The following is a 15,999-nucleotide window of genomic DNA, read 5'->3' as shown; positions in this document are numbered from 1 at the left end:
TGGGTCGAGATGAGCACTACAAAAGCTGAGTTGTGTACAATTGCAAATACTCTAGAAAAAAACTTATGTGGGCCAACTCGAGTGGGCTAGAAACTAAATGGCTATTGTAAAGATAGGGAAACTATTATAACCTAATTTTGACCCATTTGCTTTTAATTTAATTTTTATAGGGGTTAAAAATTAGATATTAATAGATAGGGATGGAATTTTGATTAGAGGTGTGATTTGTCAACTTATGAAAAATAGAGGCTATAATGTGCTTTTGCCCTTTTCTCTTTATCTTCAGTTTGAAAATGATTATCAGAATATTTTTAGTTAACCCTTTTAATTTTAAATTTTAAACAATTTTTTTTTTAAAAAAGAGTTTGTGTTTGTTTGGAACTTTGAAACTCTCAAATATAAATACATAACTTATATGACAAAAAAAGAGAGGGAGCATATAAAAAAATGATATAAAAAAAGAATATATACCAAAAAATTATGAGAGAGTGAAAACCCAAAAAACAATAAATAAAAAAGACCCAAAATATTGCTCATTTTCTTTCTCAAAAAACAAAAAGAAGAAGAAGAAGATAAGATCGACTGCCTTTCCTTTTTCTCCCTCCCCGTAGTCAGCCACTCCTCATTATGACTACCAAATAAAAATCCTAAGCCTTTTATTTGTTTTTTTCTCTTTTCAACTATTACCTAGACCACCTGCCCTTTCTCTCCCTCATTTTTTTTTAAAACCAAAGCCACCCACGATGCCAAGCTTTCCTCCTCCTCTTTAAGTCAACCTCTGTTTCATAAGTAACAACTTCAACTCCACCACCGTATCAGCAGCTCAACCATGGACTAGTAGCTCACCCAACACGACTTTTCCCTTCATCGCACCTTCAACTGACTGAACTAGCACCGAATTGCCACCAACTCACACATGGTTGAACCATCACCAGTAACGATCCAACACAAACCTTCTAATTTGGTCAACACCAGAAGATAGACCGATCAAGACCCATAAAACCACCATAGACTCATTAAACCTGAAGCTAAAACATATCTAATGATAGCCTCTCTATCCTTTACTTCAAACTTTCAACCTGACACCACCTACACACCACCCACAAACTAAACATGATTCAGTAACTAGCAAATTTTCATCTCCACTGTCGTTCCTTTGATTTTCACAAGCTAGTCTCTATTTTCCTCCTAAACTAGAAGAACAAGATCTGTGTAAAAAATAAAATCCAAAACTTTGCTTGTGTGATGTTTTTGTTTGCAGGTGACATTGAACTTTACTGCTAGCATAGTAGTAAAAAGGAGAGGAAAAGCTTCCCAATCCACACCATCACGTGCCTTAATACATTAGAGCACCATTTACATGTGCCGTTATCCATGATTGTGTGTGTCACCCACACACCACAATATACTGCTACTGTTCCAATGATGTTTTAGTTAATTCTAGTAGTTTCATTTTGCCTTTAGAGGTGGATTTTTGGAGCTTAGAAGGATTTTATTTACATTGATGTGTTCATTGTGTATTTGCTTGTGATTTAAATTATAAATGTGTAATTATAAATGTGTGAGAGTGAATTGGTAAAGAATGGGTGTATGTATTATGCATGATTTTATTTTATTATTATTTTTATTTATGTTAGAACAACTAACATAAAAAAAATAGAACAAATAAAGAATGCCAAAAAAATTCATTTTTTCTTAAAAAATTACATATTGCCAAGACTAAAAAAATCTATTTGTATAACTTAACATAAAAATATCATTATTAGCATAAAAATTAGATGTTTGTGCTTTTAGCATTAAAAGATGTATTGTTTTTGGTCTTGATAACAAGTTTATCAAGTCCATTAAAAGCTTACCAAAAAATAAATGGCTTATTGGGTCTATGTATAAAAAAATAAATTCAAACTTATTTTTTTTTATGTTTTGAAAATAAACAATGAGAAGGTTTTTAAAAGGGTTCAAATTCTATTTTTGCTATTATCGTAGGTTCAATGTCCATCTCAGAACTCAACCCAAGATTGTTCATGGTAAATTGATTCACAACTAGTATTAACTGTCATCAGAGTCAGAAATATTCACTATTAACATTTAAAAATACCAACCCTGGTATTTATTGATTCTAGAATTAAAAATATAAATCTTGGTATTTATTGATGCCAAAGTAAAAAATATCAAACATGATATTTATTGACGCCAGAGTAAAAATAATATAGGCAAACCATTGATATATTGCACAACAACCCATAACAATTTAAGACAAAACCAGCAATGCAGCTTATTTCAGGTAGGATGCTTTAGGAGTGATAATATTTTTTTTTTTAGTGTTACTAGTCTCATATCATAGAATCTTTGTTGATCAGTTAGGGTTCCTAGTGATCATAATACTAGATAACACCTTAAATAAGATCTTTCCATTTAAGAATAAGATGTTATATATCTATTCTTCTTTTTTTTTCTTTTTAATTTTTAAAGGTCATTGCGATGTCGAGTGCAACATAAATCATTAAAGAATCAAGACATGTATATATAAAGTGATGTAATGATGATTTTTGACTTCAAACAAGAATCTTGAGACTGTAACGACTTTCAACTTAAAAGATTAAGATTTTGTAAAGAATGTTTTGCTAAATAACTTTCAAGTCGTTTAGGAATCATTTTTCATACCTATAAAACCTTAACAAACCCAAAAAAACATAAGAAAACCAAGAAAATACCAAAGTACACAAAACAAGAGAATTCTTCTAGTAGCTAAATCGATCTAGCCGGTTTTAGCAATGATCTAACCAATTCTTTAATGGATAAAAATATTTTGAAAAGTGTGCTCAATGGATAATTTGATCTTTTAGCCTTATAAATATCCTTACTTCAACAAAAGGATTAAAGACATTTAAGGTAAAATTATGATCATATTATCACTCTTAACAACCTCCTACATCATAGCTTTATTTTTGATTTATCTAGAAACAAGGTTGAATTATTATTGGTAAAATTTCTTCTAGTGCTTTATTTATATTCCATTCAATTCTATTAAGAGGGTAATATTGTGGAAAGTATAAGTGGCACTTAAACACTTGAAAAAGCCTTTTAAAGACTATTTAAATGGTTTAATACTTATCCATTTACAAGTATTGGTGAGAAAAAATGTTTTATAATCTTGTACTCATTAGAGGATTAAGTGTTAAGTTTGATCCTTAGCCTGTGCAAAATGATTGAATTTGATTTTGAACCTGTAAAATAATTGAGTTTTATCTTAAATCCCAAAATAAATTGAGAAATGTTTTAATCTTTAACATGTGAAAAAGATTGTGTAGGGGTTTGGTTTCACCCATGAAGAAGATCAAATGAGTGTTAGTGAAACTCTTGCGCGGTGATTTAGGGAAAGGAGTAGGCGATTGTTCGAACCTCTATATAAACTCAGTGCATAACCTCTTAACTCTCTTTTCTATTTATTTATGATCTTCTTAAAGTGTTGATTGTTTCAATGTTTATTTAAGTTTGTTTATATTGATACTTAAGTTACTTATTTGGTTTAATCTCTAGGTTGTTTTCTATTATGCTTTAAGCTATGAAGAAGTTTTTAACTAGTAACCTAATCCAACCCCCTCCTAGGCTCACCTAAACTTTCAAATGCTAAATCCGCGACCTAATTGTGATACAATGGTAATCTTGTCAAAAACATATTAAATAAAACTATGAAGCTTAATTATTATAAAACTCAATGTTGAAGGGTGAGATAACTTAAACCATTTTCAAAATCAGTGAAAAATCCAATAGAAAAAAAATAAAAATAACAAGCCAATCTCCAATTAAATAAATGCTAGAAAATAAAATTAAAAAAACATGAGCTTCAAAAAAGAAAAAAAAACATGTAAATTTAGTTAAATCTTTTAAAACTAGGTTAATCTCCTAAACTCATAACTCATGAAATTCTAGATATAAGCTTAATCAAGAAACTTAATTTCCAACTAATTTAATATTGAAGGATGAATTAAAAAAAAATCAACTTAAAAAATTTGCTAAAGGAGAAAAACTATCAATCAAAAAAATAAGGATGAAAAATTATTGGAAAAAACCAAAGAATGATAAAATCATAAAAAAGGGTTTAATTTTAAAAATTACCTTAACTTAAACAAATAGTAATAAAAAAAACGACCAATTTTGTTATATGAAAAAAAATTCAAAAGAGGATGAAATTAAAAATAAATTCCAATTTTATAAATTATTTCATATAAACAAACAGTAATCAAAAGAACATTGATTAAATTTGAAGGAAAAATAAATTGAAGGGTTGCTTTGAAAATTTTAAGGGTTAGACATGAAAATCATGGAGGAGAAAAAAAGAAGAAGAAAAAGATCACTGCCACCAAACCAAATTTTGTGACCACACATGCTACCTAGGAATGGAGGGCAAAAGCATCAACTACTTTCTTTGTTTTAATAATATTTATGTTTGTTAAATTATCAAATAGCACTTAAGTGAACCTCATTATAAAAAAAAAACCATAACAAAAGATTAAAATGCCCCTTGATGCAAGTTAAAGAAATTTTGATTTTTAGAGTATTGTTATCATTTCATTGTGTTTTAAAAATTGATAAGATGAAAAAGCTCCTTGATCAAGGTTAATATTTTTTTTGCTTTTAATAATAATCAAGTTATTTTAGTGTGTTAAAAATTATGATAAGACTGATTTATCCAAATCAATTTGACATTAACTCATGGATCATATGGGAAAGACTATATTATTTCTGATAGCAAATTAGTTAATTTTGTTTGAATAGGGCAAAATAATCATTATGATGTTCTAATTTACAATACAATAAGTTCAGGGCACAATGATTTGCTTATACCTTGTAGTTTTTTTTTTTTAATCAATATGACTCTTGCAATAATGCACAAGCAACATTTAATATTGTTTGCCTTTTATTTTTTATTTTCATTTTCAAAATTTTTAGACATAAAATAACATAATATTTTTTTAGATTTTTTTATTAAAATACAAAAAGTAAAACTAATGACTCCTATAAAATAAGTTGAGACAATGTGAAAATACAAATGCTTGGTTAAAAAGACTGTGACAAGAATATACAAATAAACCTCTTCTTAAATAATTTTATAGTAAATTTTTACACTTTCAAAATAAAAGGTATAAAGTGGATGTATCTCCAACGACAATGTTTTTTTTTTATTTTAAATTTTTTATCTCTAAAATATCCTTGTAAAAAACTCTTAATTTTAAAATCATCCAACTAAAAATATAAAAATAAAAATAATTATTGTTATAGTTTTAAGATTTGACTCAGGTTCAAATTGAGACAATGCCGGAGTCATAGGTCAGGAGGGTTAACTCGGGAATAATCCTATTTTTTTTAAAATGATCAGAATGACATTGTTGTGACAAAAAAAATCAATGGTTTTTTAACTTAGGTTTTACCTTGGGTTAACCTAGTTATGGGTCGACCTGGGTTTTTAATCAAGACTAGTTATTTTAATTATTCCTCTTATTTTTTCTTAAATCTAGATTAGGTCTAGGCCTCGAGTCAACTTGCCAGGACGAACCATATATTATAACTTGAATTATTATATTATTATTAATTTCAATACTCAATATAAACTATAAATAAAAAAAATAACATTTAAATACTTTTTAAATATGCCAATTTAATAATAATATATATTAAAAATAAAATAAATTATTTATATTTTATTCATCATCAATCAAAATGATATAACGACCTTGCCTCCTGCAAGGTTAGTTTTCAAAAACTCTTTTGATTTTACGACAAGGGACACATCAAAATTAACTTTTTAATAAGTCCTTGCACTATTTTCTCATTAAATATCGGTTACCTTAATCTTCACCAACGGTCGGGGGATTTATGAGAATTTTTGAATACCGACAAGTCGGTCAGCCAATTAAGTTAACCCGTCCCATGCGGGGCAAGCCGTAACGACCCAATTTCTTTATAAAGTATTTTATGTATATTTATAAATACAATTAAAATTATATTTTTTTTATAAAATTTTATAAAAAATTATTTAAAATTATTTATATAAAAAAGACACCCTTCGTCAAGTAACCCTGTAACTCTCTCCATACATCACACGCACCCGATTCGTGCTTTCCCTTTTCATTTCAGTGATTTCTCTTCCCTTTCTCCATCTTCAGTTCACCCACGCACAAAACAAGACAAAAAAAAAAAAAAAAAAACCCACAGAAGAATCTTCCACTTCGCGAGTGAAAGAGCGAGCGCTCTGCGTAACGCCCTGGGCATCTCCGAATCCGGATCCGATCTCTCTCCACCCGAACCGTTTACGAGTTTTCTAGATCTGATTGAGGTAACGAACCTCCTCCTCAAATTTATTGTTAATTTAATGCTATACTTATGGATTTTAGTAGATCTAGGTATGATGCGTTGCTAGTATTGTTTCATGGTGGATTCGGTTTTGGTGTCTGGAATGTGCTTTCACTCTTTTATTTTAAATAAGTAATTGCATTGCTCTGTAGTTCTAATTATCTGATCCGCTATTGATTTTTTTTAAAGTAAAGCTTCCTAATCAGATCTAACTGTATTAAGATGATGCTCGTATCGATAGATGTACGAGTTTATGGTTAATTAATGGATCTATCATTGGCTAAGAGTTGTGGAATTTTGAAAATGACTCTATTGTTTTGGTGTGGCGTGCGTGTTGATCCAATCATGTTTGCTTGATGTGCATTGTGGCATAAGATTGTGTTGAGTACTGAGTTAAATTTGTTTTGTTTAATCCAGTGGCTTTTTTTTTTGCTGGTATTGAAAATGAGGACGCCCATGATCTGTTGGGCTTTCCTTCTTCTGGTTTTGTTTGGCAAAGCATGCAATGGGTTTTATTTGCCTGGTAGCTATATGCACACGTATTCAACCGGGGATGAAATCTTTGCCAAGGTTAACTCCTTAACTTCTATTGAAACCGAGCTTCCTTTTAGCTACTACAGTCTCCCTTATTGCCAACCCCATGGTGGAATAAAAAAAAGTGCTGAGAATCTTGGAGAGCTTCTTATGGGAGATCAGATCGATAACTCTCCTTACAGGTTTAGAATGAATGTGAATGAGTCTGTTTACCTTTGTACTACCAAGCCTTTGAGTGAGCATGAGGTTAAGCTTCTGAAGCAGAGAACACGTGATCTATATCAAGTGAACATGATTTTGGATAATTTGCCTGTGATGAGGTATGCCAAGCAAAATGGAATTGACATTCAGTGGACTGGTTTCCCTGTTGGGTATACACCACAAAATAGTAATGATGATTATATAATCAATCACCTCAAGTTCACTGTGTTGGTTCATGAGTATGAAGGGAGTGGTGTTGAGGTTATTGGTACTGGGGAAGAAGGCTTGGGTATGATTTCTGAATCTGATAAGAAGAAGGCATCTGGTTTTGAGATTGTTGGGTTTGTGGTTGTGCCTTGCAGTGTTAAGTATGATCCTGAAGTGATGACAAAGCACCATATCTATGACAACATCTCACCTGTGGACTGCCCCTCGGATCTTGACAAGTCTCAGATCATAAGGGAGCAAGAGAGGATATCCTTCACCTATGTGGTTGAATTTGTGAAAAGTGACATTAGATGGCCATCTCGTTGGGATGCGTACTTGAAGATGGAAGGTGCTCGTGTTCACTGGTTCTCAATCCTGAACTCACTCATGGTGATCTTTTTCCTGGCTGGTATTGTTTTCGTCATCTTCTTAAGGACTGTGAGAAGGGATTTGACTAGGTACGAGGAACTAGACAAAGAAGCTCAAGCACAGATGAATGAGGAGCTTTCTGGATGGAAGCTTGTTGTCGGTGATGTGTTCAGAGAACCAGATTGCCCAAAGCTTCTCTGTGTGATGGTTGGAGATGGTGTTCAAATTACAGGGATGGCAGTAGTTACTATTGTTTTTGCAGCCTTTGGTTTCATGTCACCAGCTTCACGAGGAATGCTGCTGACAGGGATGATTCTTCTGTATCTTTTCCTAGGTATTGCTGCAGGCTATGCTGCAGTACGCATGTGGAGAACCATCAAAGGAACTTCAGAAGGATGGAGGTCCATCTCTTGGTCAGTTGCGTCCTTCTTCCCTGGGATTGTCTTTGTTATCCTAACAATTTTGAATTTCATTCTCTGGGGAAGCCATAGTACTGGTGCTATTCCTATTTCCTTGTATTTTGTCCTTTTGGCCCTCTGGTTCTGCATTTCAGTGCCACTCACTCTCTTGGGAGGATTCATGGGGACACGAGCTGAGGCAATTCAATACCCAGTGAGAACAAACCAGATACCAAGAGAAATTCCTGCACGTAAATTGCCATCATGGGTGCTTGTCCTGGGTGCCGGAACCCTCCCCTTTGGGACCCTTTTCATTGAACTGTTTTTTATTCTCTCTAGCATCTGGCTTGGACGGTTTTATTATGTATTCGGTTTCTTGCTGATAGTTCTGCTGCTCCTGGTTATTGTCTGTGCTGAAGTATCTGTGGTTCTTACCTACATGCATCTTTGTGTGGAGGATTGGCGGTGGTGGTGGAAGGCTTTCTTTGCTTCCGGTTCAGTTTCTATCTTTGTCTTTCTGTACTCCATCAATTACCTGGTCTTTGACCTACAGAGTTTGAGTGGACCTGTGTCAGCCATACTCTATCTGGGCTATTCACTGATCATGGCAATTGCAATCATGTTGTCTACTGGCACCATTGGTCTCCTTACATCGTTCTACTTTGTGCATTACCTTTTCTCATCTGTAAAGATAGACTAAAACGTTGCCATTGGTGTCTGCTCCGTAGTACAAGGAAATTCTCTTGGTTCACATCTTTCGCACGTGCTAAATTCTAGCTGATCAACTTGTGCTGTATTAAAGACTCGGATGATATCCTGAATCCATCAAGGCCTGTTATATTTCATACGTTTTTTCCAGGTTAGAAGACATGATAGTAGTTTGCAGCTTCATTTGGGGCGCGTAAAATGTTTTGATCATTTCCGTTGCTCTAGAAATGTTGTAGTGATTGATTTACTTTGTTGTATCCCTTTCTTTTTTATAAAAGAACATATGGCAGGCAATGCAATTCCCAAAAATCTTCAAAACAATTTGAATGCATCTTCCATAGATTCATTAATTAGCTCTCTCATGGAAACTGGAGAAATATTTATTGGTAACATTGTCCAAGCAGGTTAGGAGTACCCTCAGGCCTCAATAACGCCGCCTGCTCCTATCATTTGTCTGCCAGTGCACTTTAGAGACAGTAACTCTTGATCTATAGATAAATTGCCTTGAAATGCAAGATCAAGTTTCGTTTTGCACACCTTGTCACGCAAGATCAAAACTTGCCTTGCTTTTAAGGTGGGGAGGACGTCAGGCACGTGCCAAAATCCACCTTTGTTTAAACAAAGAATTTAAATCTGGATCTTGCAATACCTTAATCCCAAGGTTGAGAGATTTCAGTAGGAAACAAAATTCCGACCTAGAAGAAGGTACGGGCGTTAGCAGATAGATAATGCAGGAGTATGTGAATGGAAATATTTACTTGAAACATTCAAAGCACTCACTTCATAAATAAAAACCAAAACACCAACTGCTTAAAGTCTTCACAATCCAGTCTCACTGCTGTTAATTACATCACAGATAGGTAGGTAGGAGGTTACTCCTGATTCAAGGGTAGAAATTCTTGAAACTGGCCAGACCAACCAAATTCTGATGATTGATGATTGATTCCGGCCTATCATTTAGAGGTCCCGACACCTCCGTCGAGATCGAAGCGACCATAGTCGATAGCTAGGATGTTTGTGCAGGTGTCATCCCAGTTCAAATAATCGTCCACGGGGTCCTCGTATGATGCCCCATCCTCCTCGCTTCCTTGTACAGGAAGTGTTTTGGAACCTTCCAGACATGAACCTGCTGAATGCCCGACTGGAAGGGAGCTGTTCTCAGTCCCAGATTGAACTGTCGTTGGGGTTTGAAAACTACTCCATGGCATTTCAACAGAAATACCTGCATTAACTGCCTCCATTGAATTACATGCATAGCTCGCGTTCAGCTGGTTCTGGTAAAAATATGGCATCAGCAGGGCAGTGTTTCCTGATCGGGATCCGGTGAAGCCGTGCCCGTAGTAATTGCCATTCTCCAGGGCTGCGCCTTCAACGCACTGGTTAGAAACAAACTTACACGCGTTATTTATTGCTATGCTGAGGTAACTCCCTTGTGCATGCAGATACCTATGTATAGTTTGCTGGGCCTGCACACGATGAAAGTAGATGAACTTCAACTCTGGTATGAAGTTCAAAGGAAAATAAAAATAAAAATAAAAATTATATCCATTTCCTTAAGAAATGAATACAAAATCCACAAGCATAGGAGTAGCTTGTTGATTGCTGTTTTGATCTGCAGCAGACAACCACAAACCAAGTTGTCCATGTAACATTCCAAATGTAGAGGCTACAAAATCGATCAAACATGTGTAATGCTTAGAACTGAATATCAATAATGAACAGTGAGATCCTTTCAACTTAAAGAATAACCAGAATAATTCTTAAACAAAGAAGAAGAAGCTTGCCTGAATCTTCAGATAAAGGCTGCCTCGATCTTCTTTCTTAATCTTTGATTTGCCTTTGGGTCGGCTATATATGACATGGAAGCACCAGGAAACAACGAATTTAGAGCTGTTAGCTTGATTGCAAAATGAAAATAAAATCCCAAATACTAGCAGAACAAGGGTTTTCCCAAATGACAACAAAAATATTAATCATACTTCTTTGCTTGCGACGGGGGCAAGTTCATAGAGCTACTCGGGCCTTCGGATCCCTGAGCAGCTGAGATACCTTTCATTCATTCAGAATACAATATCAGGTTCATGATGACATTCTCTACTCATAAGTTACAGAACTGGAAAAATACTTACATGATTCTAAAATGTTAGCACAAAAGGATGTTGCTGAAACTTATAGAAGTCATTTGTGTTCACTTTACTAAATTGATGACCTTGAATTTTTAGATAGAAGAATAATGACGGGTAGATTCCCAACTAGGTGTTGTTTAGAAAGACTCACCATTTCTGAGTGGCTCGTTGAATTCCCTTACCGAACGTCTGCCTTGTCTATACTTCTGCAATGATCATGTATGAATAAATCAACACCTCGTATAAAATTAAATTTTCACTTTTATTCTGAAATGTTAACAATATGAAGTGCCAACATTCAACTCTAGTAATTGAAATAAACATACCTGGAGGTGGCTCTTGACATGGAAAAGGGTTAATCCCTCAACATCCATGAACTGTAGAACAGACCTTGGTGTCGCTTCTGCAAATATGATTCACAGATCATACATGACATGAGATGCTTGAGCTACTGAAACACCTAAAAGTAGTGGTATAAACAAAATAAAAAAGTAAATGATGTAATATTTCTTGAGCTATCATGGTTAGATACTTCAAAGTTTGGAACAAAATACAACACGATTCATTTGCCAGAGACCCAAAGACAATATGAGGTCTTGACTAGAAATAAATTCAGTAAATTGCTTAATGATGAGAATGGTATAACATTCTAGGTAAACTAATAAATTTTAAGAAACATAAAATTGTATCTTATATCATGCATGGAAAGTTAATTCAGGGATGAATATCACAATAGGAGAGAAACTTAGAAAGAACACAAGATTTAACGTTGTTTGACAATATACCTATATCCACAGGAGCGATGAGCTTTTATTCACTATATTGAAATAGGGTTATATAATTTACAGTAAAACCCAAATCACCCAAGGAACCCTAGCTGTCCAACAAGTTGACTAGGCAAACAGTTTCATTACCATCCATATAGTTGTTTGGGTAATAAAGCGATAAGTATATTAGTTAATTCACACAAATTGGGATGATTAAAAACTATAAATGAAGAAGGATTTGAGGGATCCTCCCGACACGTCCTTGGGTTCTTATCCTTCTAGCCAAACCAAGGAAACACCCCATCCTTCACTTCTCATCCCTCCTCCCACCAGTCCCTCCTAGCATACTATCTTTTTCCCACTGCATCTCAGTCTGATGGAACTAAATCCCAAAGAATATATGGATTGAGCCCCCCAGGCCACAAGGTTTAGATGAGTCCACATCGTCTTCTTTTACTATCAAATGATTCTATTGTGCTTTCCCTGTTTTCTGCGCCTATATTCCCATGCATGCTAAGACCAACGTATTGAACCATATAGCTGAATATGATAGTTAGCATTATCAGCTGAAACAGTAATTTCTGAAGAAGGAAACATAGTGAATTACACAACAAATGGCTGCACATATCCTAAGCAACATTTAGTATAAAATTACAAAATGAAAATAATAATAGTAACTCTGCATTACCATGTGACTGACTGAGACTAGTAAGTAGTAATAGTTAGCTCAATTCTAAATACAGAAACACAAAAAAAGAAAAGAAAACATGAGTTGGTAATGGACTTCTATGGTAAAAAAATAAAAGAAACACAAAGCTGGCTAGAGTAAAAATGGAAAGGAGTGCACTAATGGACTTCTATGGTAAATTCTCATCTGTGCACTCAAAACGACTGCATCCTAAGCCATTTATGATAAAGGTGAAGAATACCAGCAGGAACTCTCAGTTGGTAATGTGACTCAAACTAGGAACAATAAGCTCAAATAACTGCTGAAACACATAAAACCAAAGGAAAACACAAATTGAAGCCGTGCACGTGTCTGAAAATCAAAGAATACCGGAAAAAGGATGAAAACAAAAAAGAGAGCGCTAACGGCTATTTGCAGTAAAGACTCATTGGTGCAAGCCATGAATTGCCAGATTTTTCTCTAAAATCATCCAATCAAACCAGGGGAACATTTACGAAACCAACAAATACGCATAAACGTCCACCAAACACATTTTGAACAACAAATTTCTCATGGTTTCCTATTTATCAAAACTACGAGAACACGACAAACATTAAGAAACAAAAAATCAGTTAGAATTGAAATCCGAGTCGACAAATTTGCGATACTGACAAGCTCGCTCTACGTGCATGGCAAAGGATCAATTATGATCCCAAGTGCAGTTTATGAGAACCACTAGAAATACCAAAATCTCCAAGCAGGGATTCAATAGTGTGACATTTAATCCATTAACCAATACAAAAAAGATCTTCCACCAAAAGAACATGCGATTGCTAGATTTCCATCACATATATAGTGATAACAGAATCGAACAAAAGTGTTGCTACCCAAAGAGAAATCCTTAACAAACCACATCCACAGAACTTCTACGACATGCATGCTTCACAATACCAAACATAGAAAAAAAATTATGAGTAAATCATAACTTCATTTGAGCACCAAACTGGTCTCAATAATATTTCAATAATCGCATCTGGTGAAACTAATTAATAAAAACAACTCATTAAGAGAGCATTACAAAATACTGAATTTGTTTCAAAGAAATCATACATCACAACATTATCCATCACAATGGCTTGCATTAAACTAATCTACACAATATTAAAGATGAAAAATAAAAACTAAGAACAGAACACCAGATAATAAACAGAGAGCACAGACAATCACCTGCATGGTAAGAGGACAAAGAATAAGAAAGCCACACAGTTGAGGGAGAATTTCCATAAATTAGAGTGACATCTCTTTGAGAGAAAAGGTCACATAGCAGATAGAGACCGTAGTGCTTTATGCAATTGTTTTCTTTAGATGAAAACACAATATGATGCACACAGAAGGGAAGAAAAAGAAAAAGAAAAAGAGAGAGGCAAATTCGCTGAAGTAAAAAGCATTTCAAAGAAGAAATCTTTAACAGAAGAAGAAAAGGAAAAAAAAATGATTTTCTTCAAGGAGCGCATGCAAAGGAAAATTCAGAAGGTTATTAAAAAAAGATCCAACCAGGCAAACTTCAGATCTAGATGTAAACAACTATGAATTCTAGTAAAACGAAAAACGGATCATAGATGCATGCAGATGAAGATCCTATCTGATCAGTAGAGATCTTAGTACAGATAAAATTAAGAAAGAGCAAAAAGATAATCATAAAATCATCAACAACTAGTCATCCTTGGCATATCAAAAGAGGCATATATCCTGTTCGATCGAGTAGAGGTTTCTGTAAAAATATATTTATTTTTTTAGAAAAAGCAAAAAGATGATCTTATAATCATCAACAACCAGGCCTCTCTGGCATACCAAAAGAAGCGTGCGGATGAAATTAATGCAGAAAAAAAAGAAGCAGCAGAAAGATGATCATATAATCATCAAATATTTCAGAACATGCACTGAGAAAAAGTACTATTAAAACACAATAATAAAAGAAACAGAAAAACCAGATAACGATGTTTTTTTTTTCAAGAGGGGGATAGACTAACTTTGGGGTCCACCAAGCTCTTTGACAGCATTAACGAAACATGAATGGAGGTCTTGTGTCCATCTAAGGCGAGGTTTAAGATCAGAAGTAAAACTAAGGCGAAGGTGATTATGAACTTCTTGTGGAGGACGAGGAGGAGATGGAGGCTGCTGCACAAGGCCCTCCTTGTTGTTCTCCTCCTCCTCCTCTTTCTCCACCACCACCCCACCGACCTCCTCGTTAGAAGAAACAACAGCAGGGTGGTAAGTTCCATTTTGAGACACATGATGAGGAGTCGGGGCTTCTAGAGTTTCTTGGAGTTCAAGAAACGGATCATCATTTTCATCAGAGTCACCAAGTGGACTGAGGTGACCAAGTTGAGTATCATCATGTGGGAGTTTGAGCTCAAAGTACTGATGGTTAGGGTACCCATACCCAAATTCAAGAAACCCTGATCTCCCATCCTTTTCCTTGTCAAAACCATCCAAGAAATGATGGCCCTCCACTGAAAACCCCCCCATTTCTCCTCCAAGAAACGTATCCTCACGATCATCATCATGACCCCCTTTCTTGTCACTCATTTCTCTCTGTCTCACAGCTCAAAATCTTCCTTGTTGCATTTGCACTCCCAAAGAGCAAGATACAGGGGTTAGAAATACAGAGAGCAGACCCCAAAATTCGCTGACACGTAGGCCCCACCGCTAATCTAGTGGGGCCCATGGAAATGAAACAGTAGCAAAACATCAATAAATAAAAAGCTAGAAGAGTCCAAAGATGCACACAACAGCCACTTTGTATGCATTAGAGAACGGAAGTTAGACTTTTGCAACAAGGAGATGAAACCGACGCAATTGAGACCCGAGGAGAAGAGAAGGAGCGAATTTCTTCCTCCCCCCCAACGTACCTGCCTGGAGAGGGTGACAACGGAGTAATTGGGTTGAATTGAGAGAGGGTGCACTGCAACCATGATTGTTCCGTACGTAGTTCAGGGCTGGCGAGGTGGCATTGTGCGATTGTGCTCGGCTGTGTGACTGAGAAGCTCACCTTTTGGCCTGTCACTCTGTGTTGGCGCATGAAGGGAAACGTGGAGCCCTTTCTCTCGATGTGGCTCTCTTGTTCTCTGGGTGAAGTGAGCACAGTCAACCTTATCATCGTTTCCTTTCCTTTCCTAAAAAGAGTCATCGTAATAATCTCAGTTGTCATTATCGCAGAGAGTTAGATTTCAGGATCATTTCCGACATGGCTTAATGCTTGCAGCTATCTGGAACTGGATTCATCGCATCCTGTAGAGATTCTCTCTCTTTAGGGAAATTGGTTTCCTTCCATGTCGGATTGGAGTTTATACTTTATAGGTTAATTCAATTTTTAATTAAAAATATATTTATTTATTTTTTACATCAATTATTAAAAAAATAACTAATAACCAATTTAATACTTTTCAGAAAAAAATAATAAAAATAACCAAAACCAAATAAATAAATAAAACACTCACTCTTCCATTTTCAACCCAATCCCACAATATAACTAACTTTAGTTTTTTTTTTTTTATTTTAAAAAATATTTTATTTTAAAAAAATATTTTTTTAGTTTTTAATATTTTTTAGTATTTTAAAATTATTTTAATATATTAATATCAAAAATAAATTTTAAAAAATAAAAA

General features: G+C 34.6%; 2 protein-coding genes across 3 annotated transcripts; one reads left to right on the top strand and one right to left on the bottom strand.

The window, feature by feature from the left end:
- The first annotated feature begins 6,066 nt into the window (after nt 1-6,066).
- Nucleotides 6,067-9,092, top strand: LOC118053602 (transmembrane 9 superfamily member 12). The gene is made up of 2 exons (XM_035064937.2): nt 6,067-6,337; nt 6,772-9,092. Exon 2 carries the CDS (start codon nt 6,799-6,801, stop codon nt 8,761-8,763), a length of 1,965 nt encoding a protein of 654 aa, XP_034920828.1. The 5' UTR covers nt 6,067-6,337; nt 6,772-6,798; the 3' UTR covers nt 8,764-9,092.
- A 394-nt stretch (nt 9,093-9,486) lies between these two features.
- On the bottom strand, nt 9,487-15,224 carry LOC118053688 (uncharacterized). Of its 2 annotated transcripts, none has more exons than XM_035065050.2 (6): nt 14,362-15,224; nt 11,224-11,300; nt 11,049-11,103; nt 10,751-10,820; nt 10,556-10,619; nt 9,487-10,237 (listed from the first exon to the last, which is right to left on the bottom strand). In XM_035065050.2, the coding sequence occupies exons 1-6, from the start codon at nt 14,918-14,920 to the stop codon at nt 9,725-9,727; spliced, it is 1,338 nt and encodes a 445-aa protein (XP_034920941.1). In that variant the 5' UTR covers nt 14,921-15,224; the 3' UTR covers nt 9,487-9,724. The 2 variants fall into 2 exon arrangements, with proteins under 2 accessions (XP_034920941.1, XP_034921020.1); XM_035065129.2 differs by having other exon boundaries at nt 10,751-10,811.
- Between the last annotated feature and the right edge of the window lie 775 nt (nt 15,225-15,999).

This window comes from Populus alba, chromosome 14, assembly GCF_005239225.2.
Source record: "Populus alba chromosome 14, ASM523922v2, whole genome shotgun sequence".
Taxonomy (NCBI): Eukaryota; Viridiplantae; Streptophyta; class Magnoliopsida; order Malpighiales; family Salicaceae; genus Populus; species Populus alba.
Note: the sequence above shows the minus strand (reverse complement) of the source record. Positions and strands in the feature narration are given on the sequence as shown.

Bases quoted from the DNA above. Each gene is read 5' to 3' on its own strand.
- LOC118053602 (XM_035064937.2), top strand. From the start codon at position 6,799: ATGAGGACGCCCATGATCTGTTGGGCTTTCCTTCTTCTGGTTTTGTTT.
- LOC118053688 (XM_035065050.2), bottom strand. From the start codon at position 14,920: ATGAGTGACAAGAAAGGGGGTCATGATGATGATCGTGAGGATACGTTT. The intron at 11,301-14,361 runs GTTAGTCTATCC...TCATATTTGCAG, and splicing joins AGAGCTTGGTGGACCCCAAA to AAGCGACACCAAGGTCTGTT. The intron at 10,238-10,555 runs GCAAGCTTCTTC...CATCGTGTGCAG, and splicing joins GCCTTTATCTGAAGATTCAG to GCCCAGCAAACTATACATAG.